This window comes from Dipodomys ordii, unplaced genomic scaffold, assembly GCF_000151885.1.
Source record: "Dipodomys ordii isolate 6190 unplaced genomic scaffold, Dord_2.0 Scaffold153, whole genome shotgun sequence".
Classification (NCBI taxonomy): Eukaryota; Metazoa; Chordata; class Mammalia; order Rodentia; family Heteromyidae; genus Dipodomys; species Dipodomys ordii.
Genome location: NW_012267369.1, coordinates 1,045,652 through 1,060,254, shown reverse-complemented (window position 1 = coordinate 1,060,254; position 14,603 = coordinate 1,045,652). Strand labels below are relative to the sequence as shown.

The window sequence follows — 14,603 nt, the reverse complement described above, 5'->3', positions numbered from 1 at the left end:
TGTGTGCATCTGTGCAGTGCACTGAGGCCAGCGGGAGCCCTGGCGGGTGTGTGCATCTGTGCAGTGCACTGAGGCCAGCGGGAGCCCTGGCGGGTCCTGTCCCCTCCTGTATCCTCCTGTCCCATGCTAGTGTGACTGAGCCAGCGAGGGCGGGGCCCTTCGGAGTGCTAAGTTTTGTGTTACTTTTGCCTTGAACTCGGCCTGGGTGCTGAGCTCCTTTTGGTCAAGGTGAGCACTCTACCACGTGAGCTATTGCACCACTTCTGGCTTTTTCTGTGATTAATTAGAAATAAGAGTCTCACGGACTTTCTTGCCCGGGCTGGCTTTGAACCGTGATCCTCAGATCTCAGCCTCCTGAGTAGCTGGGATTACAGGCGTGAGCCACCGGCACCCAGCAGTCCTTCTCTTCTTTGAGACAGGATCCTGCTATTTTGCCAAACTGGCCCCAAAATCTTCAGCTCAAGTGCGCTTTCCACCTCAGCCTCCTGAGCAGCTGGAACTAAGGTGCGTACCACCCTTTCTACACATGCCTCTCATCCCCTTCCTCTTCTTTTTTCTTTTGTTTTTGAGACAGGGCCTCAAATTCAAGGCTTGCATTGAATTTTTTCAGGCTCAAGTGCCTGATTACAGGCGTGTGCCTGACTGCCAGTGATGACATTCGTGATGTCCCACCTACTTGAAATAGCTATTTCAAACTGTTTTCTGACATGTACCAAAGGTGACAAACTGGTTTTCATATGAGTACATGTACTTATTGCTTAAAGGCAGCCCTAACACCTTGAGACTTTAAAAAGTAGAGACGAGAGAACACTGCTGCATCTGTGCTGTGATTTGTGTGTCTGAAGGACGAGGCAGTGTGTTTCTTCTGATGGCAGCAAGACGCAGTGAACAAAAGGGCTGGTCATCGGCGGTCTGCAGAAAGGAGCCCTGCCCGTCTCCGGTGGGGGTGGGAGGAGGCAGTGAACCACCAGAAATGAAAAGCCACAAGTCTGTGCTGTTTCCTTGATGTGATGAAGGTCGCTGTCAGAGGTTTAGAAACCTGAGCCGGCAGATGAAACCGGTGTCATTCGTGTTGTCATTGCCAGAGATAGCGCCCGTCCCGCCCCTTCCCTGCTAACAGCCCGTGCCATTGTCTGCCGCCCCCCCTCCTGCTCCTGCCTGTCCCGCAGAGCCCCTGCTGAGCAGGCGCGGGCACTAGTGAGAGACAGGTGCCCTTCCCCCCTCCCAAGAGGTCTCAGGTCACAGTCAGCTGACAGTACTTGAGGGTAGAGTTCCGTCTGGCGGAATTAATCTCTGGGACATAAAAGGTTTGATGAAAGTTCCAGGTTTGTCGCTGTTTTCTGGTGTGCTGTTTGCAAAGTTTCCGTCTTGATGTTAGGGAGTGAAGTTTTGGGGCTCCTCCAGAGCTGGCGGGTGGAGTGTGTGTGCGCTGGAGTGGGAGTGATGGAGAGCACCGTGCCGCTGGGGTCGGAGGGCAGCACGCCGCCGGGGCCCGGCTGTGGACGGGGGCTTTGGCCTCCCCAGTTTACCCCGCTGCTGAGATTTGGAACAGCCAGGGCCTGGGGATTGTGGGTGTGATGGCGCCCACAGCCGTGAGCCCCGCCCTGGCGCACGGCACGTTTCTAGTTGCTGTGTGCTCACCTGCACAGCGTGCACACCGCCTAACCGTGTGGCTGAGCTACGCAGGCAGGAACCCGGGTTGCCCGTGCCCCAAAACGGCTTCCCAGTGACCACCATCCCGATTTCTAACGTCGTATAGTTGTGCCTGCTTTTAAACTGCGGATAAACATGATCACAGTTGCGTTTTCTTGGGGGCTTGGCTGCTTTGTCCATATACATAATGTGTGAAATAAAATAAACTTCAGATCACTGTTTTAGAAATCACAATAGACAAGCCCCATTTCCTTCACCTTTTAATGTCATGTTTTTAAACTGTAATGTATATTGTGGGGGATAAATGCTCTAGAAATTATTTGTTTTACTTTTGTGGCCTTGGGACAGCTGTGGACAGCCCCCTGCAAACAAAGCAGGACCACTTGGTGCATCTGTCAGTGTGCTCGGAGCACCAGCTGGAGGCCTGGAGGGCTCGGCAGGGTCACCTCTGACCCCTGGCAGGCCTTGGGCTGGCCCCAGTGTGTCAGACGCGGGTAGTGAGTCAGAAGAGCAGGGAGCAAAAGCTGCCGACGGCTGAGAATGAACGCTAGGTGAGGCACAAAAGGTAGGTTTTGCCTTCTCAGTTGTACGTCTACAACAGCGTTGAGAGTTACAGCTTGTATATCTAGTTCTAGATTTGAACCTAGAAAGTCTTTTAATGTTAAATTCAAAATGCAAGGTAAACAGACTCATGAAACAAAGGACCTCCATTCAATTTGTTGCATCATTTCTAAATGACTCCGTGCTCTTGACCACATAAATGGAATATATATGTGTACATCTGAGGGAAGCCAGGAGGAGGCACAGAATCAGAGGGAAGTGGGAAAATACACAACAGAGGGCTGTCCGCTGCACCGGACATTGATGACAGTGAACTAAGCAGCTCAGGGCAGCGAAGGGAGGGGACGAGGGAGCAGCTCACACTAAGCACAAGGGAAGTGTGGAAGAGCTAGTTGTATTGTTAACGCTGGTAAAACTCACAAACTGCAGACACCACGATCATGACAATTTGCCCCGTCAAAGTTAAAATGTGTTTGTGACTTTAAGTATCATTATCCCACCATACTGCAAAATTTATGTAATCACTTAATCGCAATAAAAAATATTTTGAAAAGGGGGGAAAAGTCCTTTTAAAAAGTTGAGGTAAGATCACGTTTCCCACATTTCTCAGTAATACTTGCAGTTTGCATGTATGCAGCTGCATTTCCTGTCTACCCTGACCTTATGCTGTTAGGGTTGATTCTCTTCCAGGGCTGAGAATAAAGGAGACCAAGGAGGTTTATGAAGGGGAGGTGACAGAGCTGACCCCATGTGAGACAGAGAACCCAATGGGGGGCTACGGCAAAACCATCAGCCACGTGATCATAGGACTGAAGACAGCCAAGGGCACCAAGCAGCTGAAGGTGAGCTGGGCGGCCCCGGGCGGGAGCATTGGAGGCCTGGCCAGGGGGCTCAGGCCTTTGTCCTGCGGGGTGGGCAGCTGAGTTCCCACGCACTGGCAGTGAGAGCCGGCAGGCCGCTGGGCTGGGCTTCGCGTGCCTTGCGCTCGATCGTCCTCAGACCTTGGGTAGGCGGGCGGCGGCGGCGGGGAGCTGGAAGGATGTCTTGGCTCTGAGCGGCCACGCCTGCGTCCGTTAGCCACCTGCTGACCCCTGCGCGGTAGTATCTGGAGGTCATTGTGGGCTAGGAGAAGTAGGTGACGTTACCAGTGTTGGTTGAACCGCATCAGCAAGTGTTTCACCTGTAGCTGTTTGAGTCTCTGATTTCCCTTAGTTTACACAAAGAGGCTAGACAGCTGTCCTGCTGGTTTGCAGGACTGAATCCTAACCATCGTGCTCTCTGTCCTCCAACTTGCTGTGTGACCTTTGGAAGTCATTTGAGCTCTCTGAGACTCAGTGTTCTCATCTATAAACGGCAGTGGAGTGGCCATATACTATCTCCATCTTTACTCTGTTCTACAATTTTATGGGTCTTTGGTTTGTAAGGTTGTTTCTTGGTCACAGCTTTATGGAGGCCATAAAAATGTCACTTCGTCAAAGGGCCATTTTTCTTTTCCCTAACAGGGTTTTCATCTCAGGAGCTTGCTTCTGCAAATAATCTCTCTTATACCTGCCCCTCATCACTTCCATGCTGTATTAATTAGATTTCTTAGTAGGTATGCTGCCTTTTCAGTAATTACACGCTCAGTCAATTCATTTGGGAAATTAACCAATATAAAATGCTTGAGGCAAAAAGAAAAGTATACCCTTCAGTGTATCTCATGTTGGAACAAGGCGTGTAGTGCAATGTAGCTGTTTTTGCAGCCGTTAGGCACGTTTTCTTTAAGACACGGGGGTGGAAGGGCCTCAGGGGCCGGGTGGGTGTGTACTAAGTTTGCAGGTTGCCTGTGAAGCCCGGCCAGGAGAGCATGGCCACCCACCTGCCGAGGCCGGTGGGATGGGATTTGAATAGAACTTATTCACCTTAAGCATGCAGTTTACAGAATCCCAATGTATTTACATGGACCGCCGCCACCACAGTCCAGCTTTAGATCCTTTCCCACCTCCAACACCTTTCGGCGCCTCAGGCGGCCACCGCTCATCTGCTTTCTTGTCTTCAGGTCTCTTGGGGACACTTGAGCCACACGGGACCGCACGTGTTCCTCTGCGCCTGGCTTCTTCACCAAGCCCTCCGCTCTTGCTCTCTAGTTTTGGTTTTCCACTCTGTGTTAGGTAACATAGAGAACCTCGGTCTGACTTCAGGGTCCTTACGAAGGAGCTGCTGGGGATTGGTTGCAGTGATCGGACCGCTTGGAAGAGAGCCGCAGTCCCTGTCTTTGCTGCGTCAGTCAGCAGGCAGGCCTGAGGGACGGTGTTTCCCACATCTGTGATGGCACCCACTCACTGGCCTGTAGATGACAATGCTGGGACTCAGCGCTGCTGAGCATGCCGGCTGGTACAGGGTGCTGGCAGATGCCTCTTTTACAGAAAGCTCTGCTGCTGTCCGTGGGGAGAGCAGAGCAGCTTGCTCTTTGGAGAGGGTTAGGGCAGATGTCTCTGCCTGCTAGGGCTCCGCATACGCACACCGCCGTCCCGCCCACCCTCCTCTGGTCTCTGCTTCATGCTCCCACTTGGTAATCCAGGCCCACGCCGGCACCGCCTTCCTGGGTTTCCCTGGAGGGCTGTGGAAGCGGTGGAGCATACCTGCTGTGTCTGAGTCACCCTGGTCTGTTTGTTTCTAAGCTGGACCCCAGTATTTTTGAAAGCCTGCAGAAAGAGCGAGTGGAAGCTGGAGATGTGATTTACATTGAGGCCAACAGCGGGGCTGTGAAGGTAACACTGTCTTGGGGTGCTGTGTGGGAGAGGTGCCACGGGGCAGGGGCTGGCCTCCGCTCGGGGCCAGCGCCAAGGGGAGGGTGGCCCCCACGCGTAGCAACGTGTGCTTGCCTTTCTCCCGTTCTCTAACTTTCCCGGGATGGGAGCGGAGCCTGCTTGGAGGGGACGGGGACAGGGTAAGAAGGCAAACAACTTTAGTCATCTTCAAATTGAAATGTGCAACGTATTTAATCTTCCTTTTATCTCCTTGGTATTTGCTTCCCGAGATATATGCATGTGGGAAGGCGCGCTGCTGCGTTAGGTGGCATTCTTTCTCTATCTGATTCTCGGCGTCCTGTACAGTGCTCCTCACTGTTTAATGGATGAGCATAATACTTCATATCTACAATAAATCACCCACCTACAAAGGAGTCGGGCTGCTCCCCTCTCTGCCTCCAGTTAATCTATGCGATTTGCCCTTTATCAGGAATTGCACACAGTTGAGAGAAACAGAGGGAACAAACTCTTGGAGAAAGTATCCGGTGTCTCCAGCGGGGAGCTTGGGCGGCGATGAGCAGATAGCTTCCCTCTGCCGGGCAGTTTGGGGAGAAGCACACGGAAGCCCTTTGGGGACGGGCGGTGTTGGTGTGCGTTCACCGGGTGCTGGTGTCTCTCCGCAGAGGCAGGGCAGGTGCGACACCTATGCCACTGAGTTTGACCTCGAAGCTGAAGAGTACGTCCCCTTGCCAAAGGGCGACGTGCACAAGAAGAAGGAGATCATCCAGGATGTGACTCTGCATGACCTGGATGTGGCCAACGCCCGGCCCCAGGTACTGCCCCTCCTCCCCCCCCACACCCCCAGCCAAGCCAGGCTCCCTGCCACCTCTCCGGCAGGTGGTCCTTTTCTGTCTGTGATGTTCAGCAATTAAGGATGACACGAGAGCCCGATCTCCTTTGTTCCCATTCAAAGGCGCCGGTCACAGCCCGTTTCCTATGCTTTGTTTTTTGTTGTCCCTGGGAGCGGTCTGGCCCTGCACCAGCCAGCCAGCTTCCCCATGGCTCCTCTCCAGCCCTGGACGACTCTGCACGCCCTCGTGGCCATGGCCTGCTAGCACAGTGCTGTGTGGGCCTTGTGCAGGATTTCGGAAGACTGGGCACAGCCGTGGGTGCGGCCTCTGCTTGGCTCCTTCACCCCCCGGGCCCCCGCGATGTGGGCTCTGAGCAGGGGCTGTGCTTGCTCTCTAGACAAACGGTGGATGCGCAGCACCTCGTCTAATCAACAGGAAAGTATGTCGCCACTTTATGACATTTCTGAGAAAGGTTTGCTTCACTTATTTAACTTGATTTATTTTGGGCCAGTCCTGGGGCTTGAACTCAGAACTGGGCACTGTCCCTGAGGGGTTTTTTGCTCAAGGCTAGTGCTCTTCTACTTGAGCCAAAGCTCTGTTTCTGGCTTTTTTTTTGGCAGTTAACTGGAAATAAGAGTCTCATGAACGTTCATGCCCATCCTGGCTTTGAGCCATAGTCTCTGATCTCAGCCTCTTGAGTAGCTAGGTGTGACCACTGGCCCTGGCTCAGACTGTTGAGATTCAGAGAAAAAAAAAGCACAGCGGGCCCTGCCGGGGGTCACTCTGCACCAGGGGAGCACTCCTGGCTTTCTGAGGCGTGGTCTTGGATGGCCTGAGTTCCTCCCCCAGCAGGGCTATTTGAAGATCAGAAGTGAGTACTCAGGAAGCCTCCGACCAGTAGCGAGCGCCTCTGAGTCAAGGCCTGCTGGCTGCCAGGTGCTGGCCGCCAGGCAGCCGCTAACGTTGGGGCAGTGACAGCACACCAGCCCCTTCCTCCTGACCCCACTGTTAGGTGCTGGTGGGAAGACCCTGGTTGGCACATTGCTTGGGTTGGGGCAGAGGCGAGTGAGGCAGGACACAGGAACATGTGGCCCTGGCGCTGTGTGTGTGTGTGTCAGGGAGGGGTGTGAGTGATCTCTGGTAGGTTAGCTGCCCTGGGCCTCTGACATGACCTTGGGGAAGGAGTGGCCCTCCTGGCAGATGGAACCAAGTCCAGTGAAGGCTTGGCTTGTAGAGGGCTTGGGGGGCCAGTGAGGGGTTCAGAGAAGGCTTGGCTTGTAGAGGGCCTGGGGGGCCAGTGAGGGGTTCAGAGAAGGCTTGGGTTGTAGAGGGCCTGGGGGGCCAGTGAGGGGTTCAGAGAAGGCTTGGGCTTGTAGAGGGCCTGGGGGGCCAGTGAGGGGTTCAGAGAAGGCTTGGCTTGTAGAGGGCCTGGGGGGCCAGTGAGGGGTTCAGAGAAGGCTTGGGTTGTAGAGGGCCTGGGGGGCCAGTGAGGGGTTCAGAGAAGGCTTGGGTTGTAGAGGGCCTGGGGGGCCAGTGAGGGGTTCAGAGAAGGGATCGTGCCTGTGAGTAGCTGCTTGGCAGGGTGAGATGAGGAGGATTGTGGTTTGAGGCCAGTCTGGGCAAACTTGGTTGCAAGACCCCATCTCAACCACAAGAAAGCTGGGTGTGGTGATGCCTGCCTGTCACCCCAGCTGCATGGGAAGGGCAGGTAGGTGCCAGCCAGGCAGGCTTGGGCCAGAAGAAAGCTGTGCTGGAGAAAAATAAATAACAAAAGCAAAAAGGGGAGGTGTGGTTCAAGTGGTAGAGCATCTGCCTAGCAAGTATAAGACCCCAAAACTGCAAAAAAGAAATCTTCAGCCAGATGCTGGTAGCTCACATTTGTAACCCTAGCTGCTCAGGAGGCTGAGATCTGAGAACCATGGTTCAACACCAGCCCAGAGTAGGAAAGTCCGTGAGATTCGTTTCCAATAAAGAGAAGAAGCTGGAAGTGGCACTGGCTGAAGTGGCAGAGTGCAGCGCAGAGAGGCTCACGGATGGAGACCAGGCCCGAGTGCCTGGGAGAGAGAAAAGAGAGATTGGCCCCGGGTGGGTCCCCCCGGGCCCCAGGTAGCTGGCGCTAGGGGCCTGTGGGGGGCAGAGGTGGGGAGGGGCCTCACAGTCCCCTGAGAAGCAGGCCTGACCACGCTCTGCACTTGCACAGGGAGGACAAGACATCCTGTCCATGATGGGCCAGCTAATGAAGCCAAAGAAGACAGAAATCACAGGTGAGGGCACCCCGCAGGGCAGCGTCGGCGCACCTGCCCCGCCGTCCGCCGTGTGCACTCTGGCCTTGGGAGGCCAGTTTCTTGTCCCCCAGGACCAAGAAGTGTTGGCAGGCTGAGCTGCCACCCTGGCTGACAGCAGCTCCACTGCTGGCCACAGCTCTGCAGGAAATGCAACGCCCTCGTGCATTTGATGCTGCCCCGAACTGTGTGCCCTCTGCCTCATTACCACCCATAGCCTTGTCAACATAAATGTGAGTCAGGCATGAAGGGCACTGTGACCTTGGAGGTTCCGGCCCGGAGGGGCCGCCATGTTGCGTGTGCCTCTCGTCGGACCGCTGCGGTGGAAGGTTTGGAAGGTTTGTCCGGTGCGCCAGCTCCTTCCTGGAGACACTCCGGAACCTTTCGCAGAGGGAGGGCTGTGACCTTCCATGGGGTCTGTAACTTGGAGACATCCTCAGGAGTCCTACTGGCTTTTCTTCAGCTTGCCTCCCTCCCGCCCCAGAGGGCCCAGCCATACTTGATTGAAAGTTAATTAACCTGGACATTGTCATAGGGGCCAGAGGAAAGTACCGGACAGGGAAATTTGCATATGAAAGCCCCCATCTGGTGCGTCTGTGTCTGCGTGAGGCGCGCTAGCTTGGGTGCAGCTTGGGTGCGGGTGAGATAAGGCTCGGCGTGGAGGGTGACAGGCCAGCCGGGCCGGCCGCCTCGCTGTGCATCTGCAGGGAGGCTGCCAGCGTGGGGATGTCCCTGTTGGGGACGACAGCCCTGAATAAAGCCTGGAGTGAGGCAGGCGCTGCCTCCCGGGCCTCGTGGAGGGCGCACGAGGCCCCGCCGCGGGCTGGGCTGACGAGGGTGGGGAGAAGAGAACGCGGCGGTTTCTCCCCGCGCCCACCTGGCCTGCCCTTTCTCCCGTCTCCCAGACAAGCTCCGAGGGGAGATCAACAAGGTGGTGAACAAGTACATCGACCAGGGCATCGCCGAGCTGGTCCCGGGGGTGCTGTTCGTGGACGAGGTCCACATGCTGGACATCGAGTGCTTCACCTACCTGCACCGTGCCCTGGAGTCCTCCATCGCGCCCATCGTCATCTTCGCCTCCAACCGCGGCAACTGCGTCATCAGGTACGGGCCGCCGCTGGCCGGCCGGCCGGCTCAGCCCAGGGTCACGAAGCTGGGCACGTGCTCCCAGGAGCCCCCCCGGCAGCATCCCCCTTCCTGATGCGGGGGGGCCTGGCGGGCCGGGCTCTGAGGACAGCACACAGCACGCACGCACGCCACCGGGAGAGGTCCGCTCCTGCGTAACGGCGGCACCCGGTGCCCCGCCCCCGCCAGGCTGGCCCCAGCGAGGGCCACTTGCCCATGGGGCAGCTGCGCGTGTCAGAGCCTGTGTGCTCGCAGGCCCTGGGCAGGTCTGTCCAGGGTTCACTACTGTGAACCCTGCATGTGTTTGTGCATCCCTAGCGAACGTTTCTGGAAGCGCAGTAGCCCTCTCCCACCAAGGCACCTTGCTGGGTTCCCAGGAGAATCGGGCCTGTGCCTCCAAGCCCCAGCCTGGCTGCCTAGAGGAGGCGCAGTCACGCTTCATCACCCAGCCGGTAAAACGTGGAAGCTAACAGTGGGTCTTAGGCCAAGCTAGCAATAAACCTCCGGGATCCAAGAATAAATCTAATTGGAACCAAAACATAATGATGAGCTTTTTAAAGTTTTTTTTTTTTGCCAGTCCTGGGGCTTGAACTCAGGGCCTGGGTACTGCCCCTGAGCAGCTTTTGCTCAAGGCTGGCGCTCTACCACTTGAGCCTCAGTGCCACTTCTGGCCTTTTCTGAGTATGAGGTACTGAGGAGTGGCATGCAGGGCCTCATGCATCCTAGGCAAGCCCTCTACCACTGAGCCACCTTCCCGTGTCTGGCTGTGGTGCTGCCGTACCTGCCCCTTCCCCGGCTTTCCCCTATTCCAGTGGGGACTGGGCTTTCTTGGGCCGGTGGTTCTGCTCTGATTCTCTTGGGAGGTAAGTGGGGCCGCCGTTCGTGCCGGGTCAGTGTTGTCTGAAGCTGGGGGTGGGCGCTTCTGCCGCCCAGGGGCACCGAGGACATCACCTCCCCTCACGGCATCCCCCTGGACCTTCTGGACCGAGTGATGATCATCCGCACCATGCTGTACACGCCCCAGGAGATGAAGCAGGTGAGCCTCCCGTCCCGCCCTCTCCCCCCCCTGTCCCGTCCTCTCCCCCCCATCCCCCCCCCCGTGCCTCCCTGTGGCTCAGGCTTCATCTGTGGGCTGGCTGTACCGTGTGGACATACCTGCAGGTGCAGAACTCCACTCTGGGGTTCTGGCTGCACTCTCTTCTGCAAAAGCCTTTTCAGTAACGCGAGGGGAGGGACAGGTGAAAGAACGGACTTGCTGACAGCCCTGAGCGAAGGAGGGTGGGCAGCGGCCAGCTGCGGGAGGTCTGCTCTGTCCCTCTGTGGGCACCAGCTCTGTGCCACCCTGCTGGGTGCTTGTCATTTCTGCAGACACTGAAGCCATTACTGAGACCAAACCTGGGCCCTGCCAGAAAAGGCCACCAGCCAGGGGCCAGAGCCCTGGAGAGCTGTGTGGCTAGGGAGGGAATGCTTGTGTGCTGAGCGGCCTGAGCCACTGGGCTCCCGGGTTGCTCTGGGCGTGGAGACCAGCAGGGCTGCTCGAGGTGGCTGGACCTTAGGGCCAGACGCGGCTCCCTCTGCCGCTGTGGCCTAAGCGCCCTGTTCCAGAGGTACTACGCGCGGGCGCGGCTCTGTACAACCACGTGACGAGGTGGGGGAGGAGGGTGGTGCGGCTCTGCCGTGCCTTGCACACAGCCACAAGGTCTACCAGCCTCTCCAAGGGCCTCCTGCCTGTGACTGGGCCCTGGCTTCTGCTGGAACCCAGCCCACCCTGGTCTGCACAGACACCGCATCACTGACTGAAGGTCTCATTAGTGAAGGGGAGCCTCTGGGCGGCCTGGAGATCCTGGAGGCTGAGCTGAGTCCATGTTCGCATTTCCCTGGAGGGTTGCACGGTGCGGGGGTAGAACAGAACCACAGACAGGCCTGTGAGGAACACGTGTGCTCTCCACGGAGCCCTGCCCCGCCAGGCCCTGCAGTTTGAAGGGGGTCCCAGGAGACATTGTTCCTGCAGGACCCACGGCTCCCTGCTCCCAGGGGATGTTTCTCTGTAGAACCTGAGGCTTCTGTCTGCAGCCATCACCAAAACTGTGCCATGGCCGCTGTCCAGGAGCAGGCTCCGCCCTCCAGCTTCCTGTCCAGTCACTTCCTGGGCCCTTCTGCTGGGCTGCGTTTAGCTTTGAGCCCGGTGGTGCAGCCCTGGTGCATAGGCCGAGCCTCTGTGGAGCTTGCATCAGCGAGCACACTGTGGCGTGTGTGAGGTGACTGAGCCAGCCACACGTGCTGGAAGTCTGGGCGTGTGGACCCTGCTGCGGTGCAGGCTGCTGGCGCCAGCTGGCCTGTGGCGCTGGGCCCGCCCCGCCCACCAGCCAGTCCTTCCTGTCTGCAGGCAGCTGACAGTCCTGAGCGCCCGGCGGCCCCCGCCGAGCGGTGGCAGGGCCATCCCCGAAACCTTGTTTCTCATGCGAGCACTCCGTGTCTCCTGTGCCTCTGTCCTGGTGTATTTTTACAGCTTTAATTTAAACAAGCGCTTCTTGATATCTTGTTTACGAAGCTGCCAGAGTGAAAAATTCCTGTATTATATGAGGCTCGAAGTCCTCGAGTTATCTCAGCTGCACAACACACAGCATCATTATCCTGCCGGCCCTTATCACTCAGTGCCGGGGCGCCTGCAAGACCCCTGCTCCCCGCTACAGGGGCCGCTGCCACCAGCCTCGCCCCGGCACGGCGACAAGTCCCCCCCCCCCCCATGAGATCGCAGCGATGCTAGAGGGAATCTAAGAGTAACTTTTTTGATTTATTTAACCCATTGTATTTGTCAAACAAATAAAAACGTCTTCTCTTTCTGAGTGGCCTGCAGCAGGGTGCCCACGCCATGGGAAGGTCAGAGCCGAGGCCCCGGCCAGCCCGCAGGAGCCCCGTAGCTGCGAGCCGCCTGGGGGCTGCCCAGGGCCGCAGGCTGGCCGGCCCTCAGCTTCCCGTCCAGCAGCCGGCGGGCTGAGCACCCTTTGAAGGTGGGCGCCTGGGGTGGCTGGCCACCAGTGACCAAGTGATTTTCTCCCAAAGATCATTAAGATCCGCGCACAGACAGAGGGCATCAACATCAGCGAGGAGGCCCTGAACCACCTGGGGGAGATTGGCACCAAGACCACACTGAGGTGCGTGCAGAGCCGCCTGGGTGCGGGCTGCACCTGCGGGGGGGCGGGGGCAGGCTGCACCTGCGGGGGAGGGGGGTGGGGGGCGGAGCCACCTGGGGGGGGCGTGTGCAGGACTGGAGTTCACACCCCGTTCTGTGAGCCTGCACCTTGGGGGGGGCAGGGGGCGTGTGCAGCACAGGACTGGAGTTCACACCCCGTTCAGTGAGCCTGCACACCTTGGGTGGTCTCGTGCCTCTGTGCCAGGCGCCTCGAGTGCGGAAGGTCCCCTCCTGGCGTGGGGTTGCCGCCTGCCTGGCGGCTCTGCAGCCGACAAGTACCGGGGATGCTGCTGTGTCAGGCGGGCGGCTCCGGCACTGTCTGCTGTCTGCTGGCCTGGGCTCCCTCCGGCAGGGGCGCCTGCTCTGCCATGGTCTCTGTCTGTCCGCTGCAGGTACTCCGTGCAGCTGTTGACTCCAGCCAACTTGCTGGCGAAGATCAACGGGAAGGACAGCATTGAGAAGGAGCACGTGGAAGAGATCAGCGAGCTCTTCTACGATGCCAAATCCTCCGCCAAGATCCTGGCCGACCAGCAGGATAAGTACATGAAGTGACTGCGCCCTGACTGGCCAGGCCTGCTGCACACCCCCCGGGTGGAAAGCCTTCTTGCTCAGCCACAGAGCTTCTGTGGCTGCTTTGAAGGAACCCTCACCTGGCGCGCAGCCCTCTTTGGACTTTGGTGATGCGTGGTGAGGAGCTGGTACCACAGTCTCTTTTAAAGAGGAAATAAACTTCAGGACTGTTGTAAGTTCATGGAATGTCTGTGAAGACTCCTGGGAGCTCCTCTCCCGGGGACACGGGGTGCTTGTCACTGAGCGCTTCCGCCACCCTGCATCTCCTCAGAGCATGGGCTGTCTTGTGTCGGCCTGGCTGCTGGGGAGCGAGGCTGGGTTTTCTGTCTGCTGCCCGGGTGTGGGAGAAGACGTGGGTGAGCCACCCCCTCTGTCCTTCCTCGGTGTGTGTGGGGGGGGTGCTTGCAAAGGCCCCTCGGCCTGCACACTGGGTGGCCAGGTGTGCACCGCAGTATCATTAATACCTCATTTTGTTGCCCAAACGGATCCAGCTTTAGCCCTAAGTTCGCCTCAGTGCCCCCCGTGCCCTTGCTGGTGCCTAATGGCCCAGTGACCTGCGGCCCAGGGGACAGCCCAGCCCCCTGCAGGCTCAGGCTCTTCTCTGCCCTCTGGTGGGGGAGGGGGGCCTCACCGCCTGGGCGTCGTGCTCCAAGCAGGGCCTGCGGGCAGCCCCCCGACACAGTCCCTGCGTTGGGCCTGTGTCCAGCCCTCGGTGGCCTTGCGGCAACTTGGGGGCACCCCAGCACAGTGTGTGCCTGTGCTTCTGTTGTTCAGCTCAAGCCCAATAGAAAAATGGGGCTGGCAAGGGGGCTTGGTGGTAGAGTGCTTGCCTTGCATGCATGAGGCTTGCTCTGGATTGGATTCCTCAGCACCCCATTAAGCAGAAAAAGCCGGAAGTGGCGCTGCTCTGTCTCAAGTGGCAGAGCGCTAGCCTTGAGCTGAAGAGCTGAGAGATCGTGCGCAGGCCCAGAGTTCAGGCCCCACAATCAACAAGAAATGAAAAAGAAAAACGGGTTGGAGGCGTGGTTCAGTTGGTAGTGCTAGCCAATGAATGAAAGTCTCGGGTATGAGTTTGAGTCCCAGTCTCAGACCAAAAAGATGGAAAAGGCCAGGTGGCAGTGGCTCATCCACAATCTGGTCTACCCGGAGGCCGAGATCCCAGGACTGCAGCTGAGAGAGCCTGGGCCACAGAGGCCCTTAGGCCGGAACGGGAGGTGTGGCTCAAGTCGTGAGCAGAGAAGCAGAGAAGTTGGGCGGCCGCGTGAGGGAGGCCCTGGGTTCCAGCCCCAGCCCTGGCACAAGAGAAGAGTCATGCTGAGGGGGGCAGGGCTGCTGGCTGCTGGCTGTGCCCCGCACGGCTCCTTCACTTCCTGTTCTTGAGACAAGGCCTGGCTGGTCCAGGCAGTTCCTGAATGCTTGGGGTGGGGCTGCCACGCAGAGCCTGCCCGGCTGGCGGGGCCTTCCCTACCTGACCCCGGCCAGGCCAGCCGCCCGCCTGGGTCTCTGGCTAACTTGTGGCTGCCTCTGCGGAGTGGGGGGGAGGCCGCCACCGTGCGGGCCTGCGGGGGTCCGGCCTGCGGGGGTCCGGTCTGCGGGGGTCCGGTCTGCGGGGGTCAGGTCTGCCGGGGTCCGGCCTGGG

The 14,603-nt window shown here is 58.1% G+C and overlaps 1 protein-coding gene across 1 annotated transcript in view; it reads left to right on the top strand.

The window, feature by feature from the left end:
- The window catches only part of Ruvbl1 (RuvB-like AAA ATPase 1), a 24,082-nt gene extending 11,112 nt beyond the window's left edge, over nucleotides 1-12,970 (top strand). The window contains exons 4-11 of the mRNA XM_013032301.1: nucleotides 2,905-3,056; nucleotides 4,875-4,964; nucleotides 5,627-5,776; nucleotides 7,995-8,058; nucleotides 8,982-9,180; nucleotides 10,135-10,237; nucleotides 12,265-12,356; nucleotides 12,787-12,970. Coding sequence (XP_012887755.1) covers nucleotides 2,905-3,056; nucleotides 4,875-4,964; nucleotides 5,627-5,776; nucleotides 7,995-8,058; nucleotides 8,982-9,180; nucleotides 10,135-10,237; nucleotides 12,265-12,356; nucleotides 12,787-12,946 — 1,010 coding nt within the window. The 3' untranslated portion in view covers nucleotides 12,947-12,970. The remainder of the gene's footprint in view (nucleotides 1-2,904; nucleotides 3,057-4,874; nucleotides 4,965-5,626; nucleotides 5,777-7,994; nucleotides 8,059-8,981; nucleotides 9,181-10,134; nucleotides 10,238-12,264; nucleotides 12,357-12,786) is intronic.
- The last annotated feature ends 1,633 nt before the right edge of the window (nucleotides 12,971-14,603 follow it).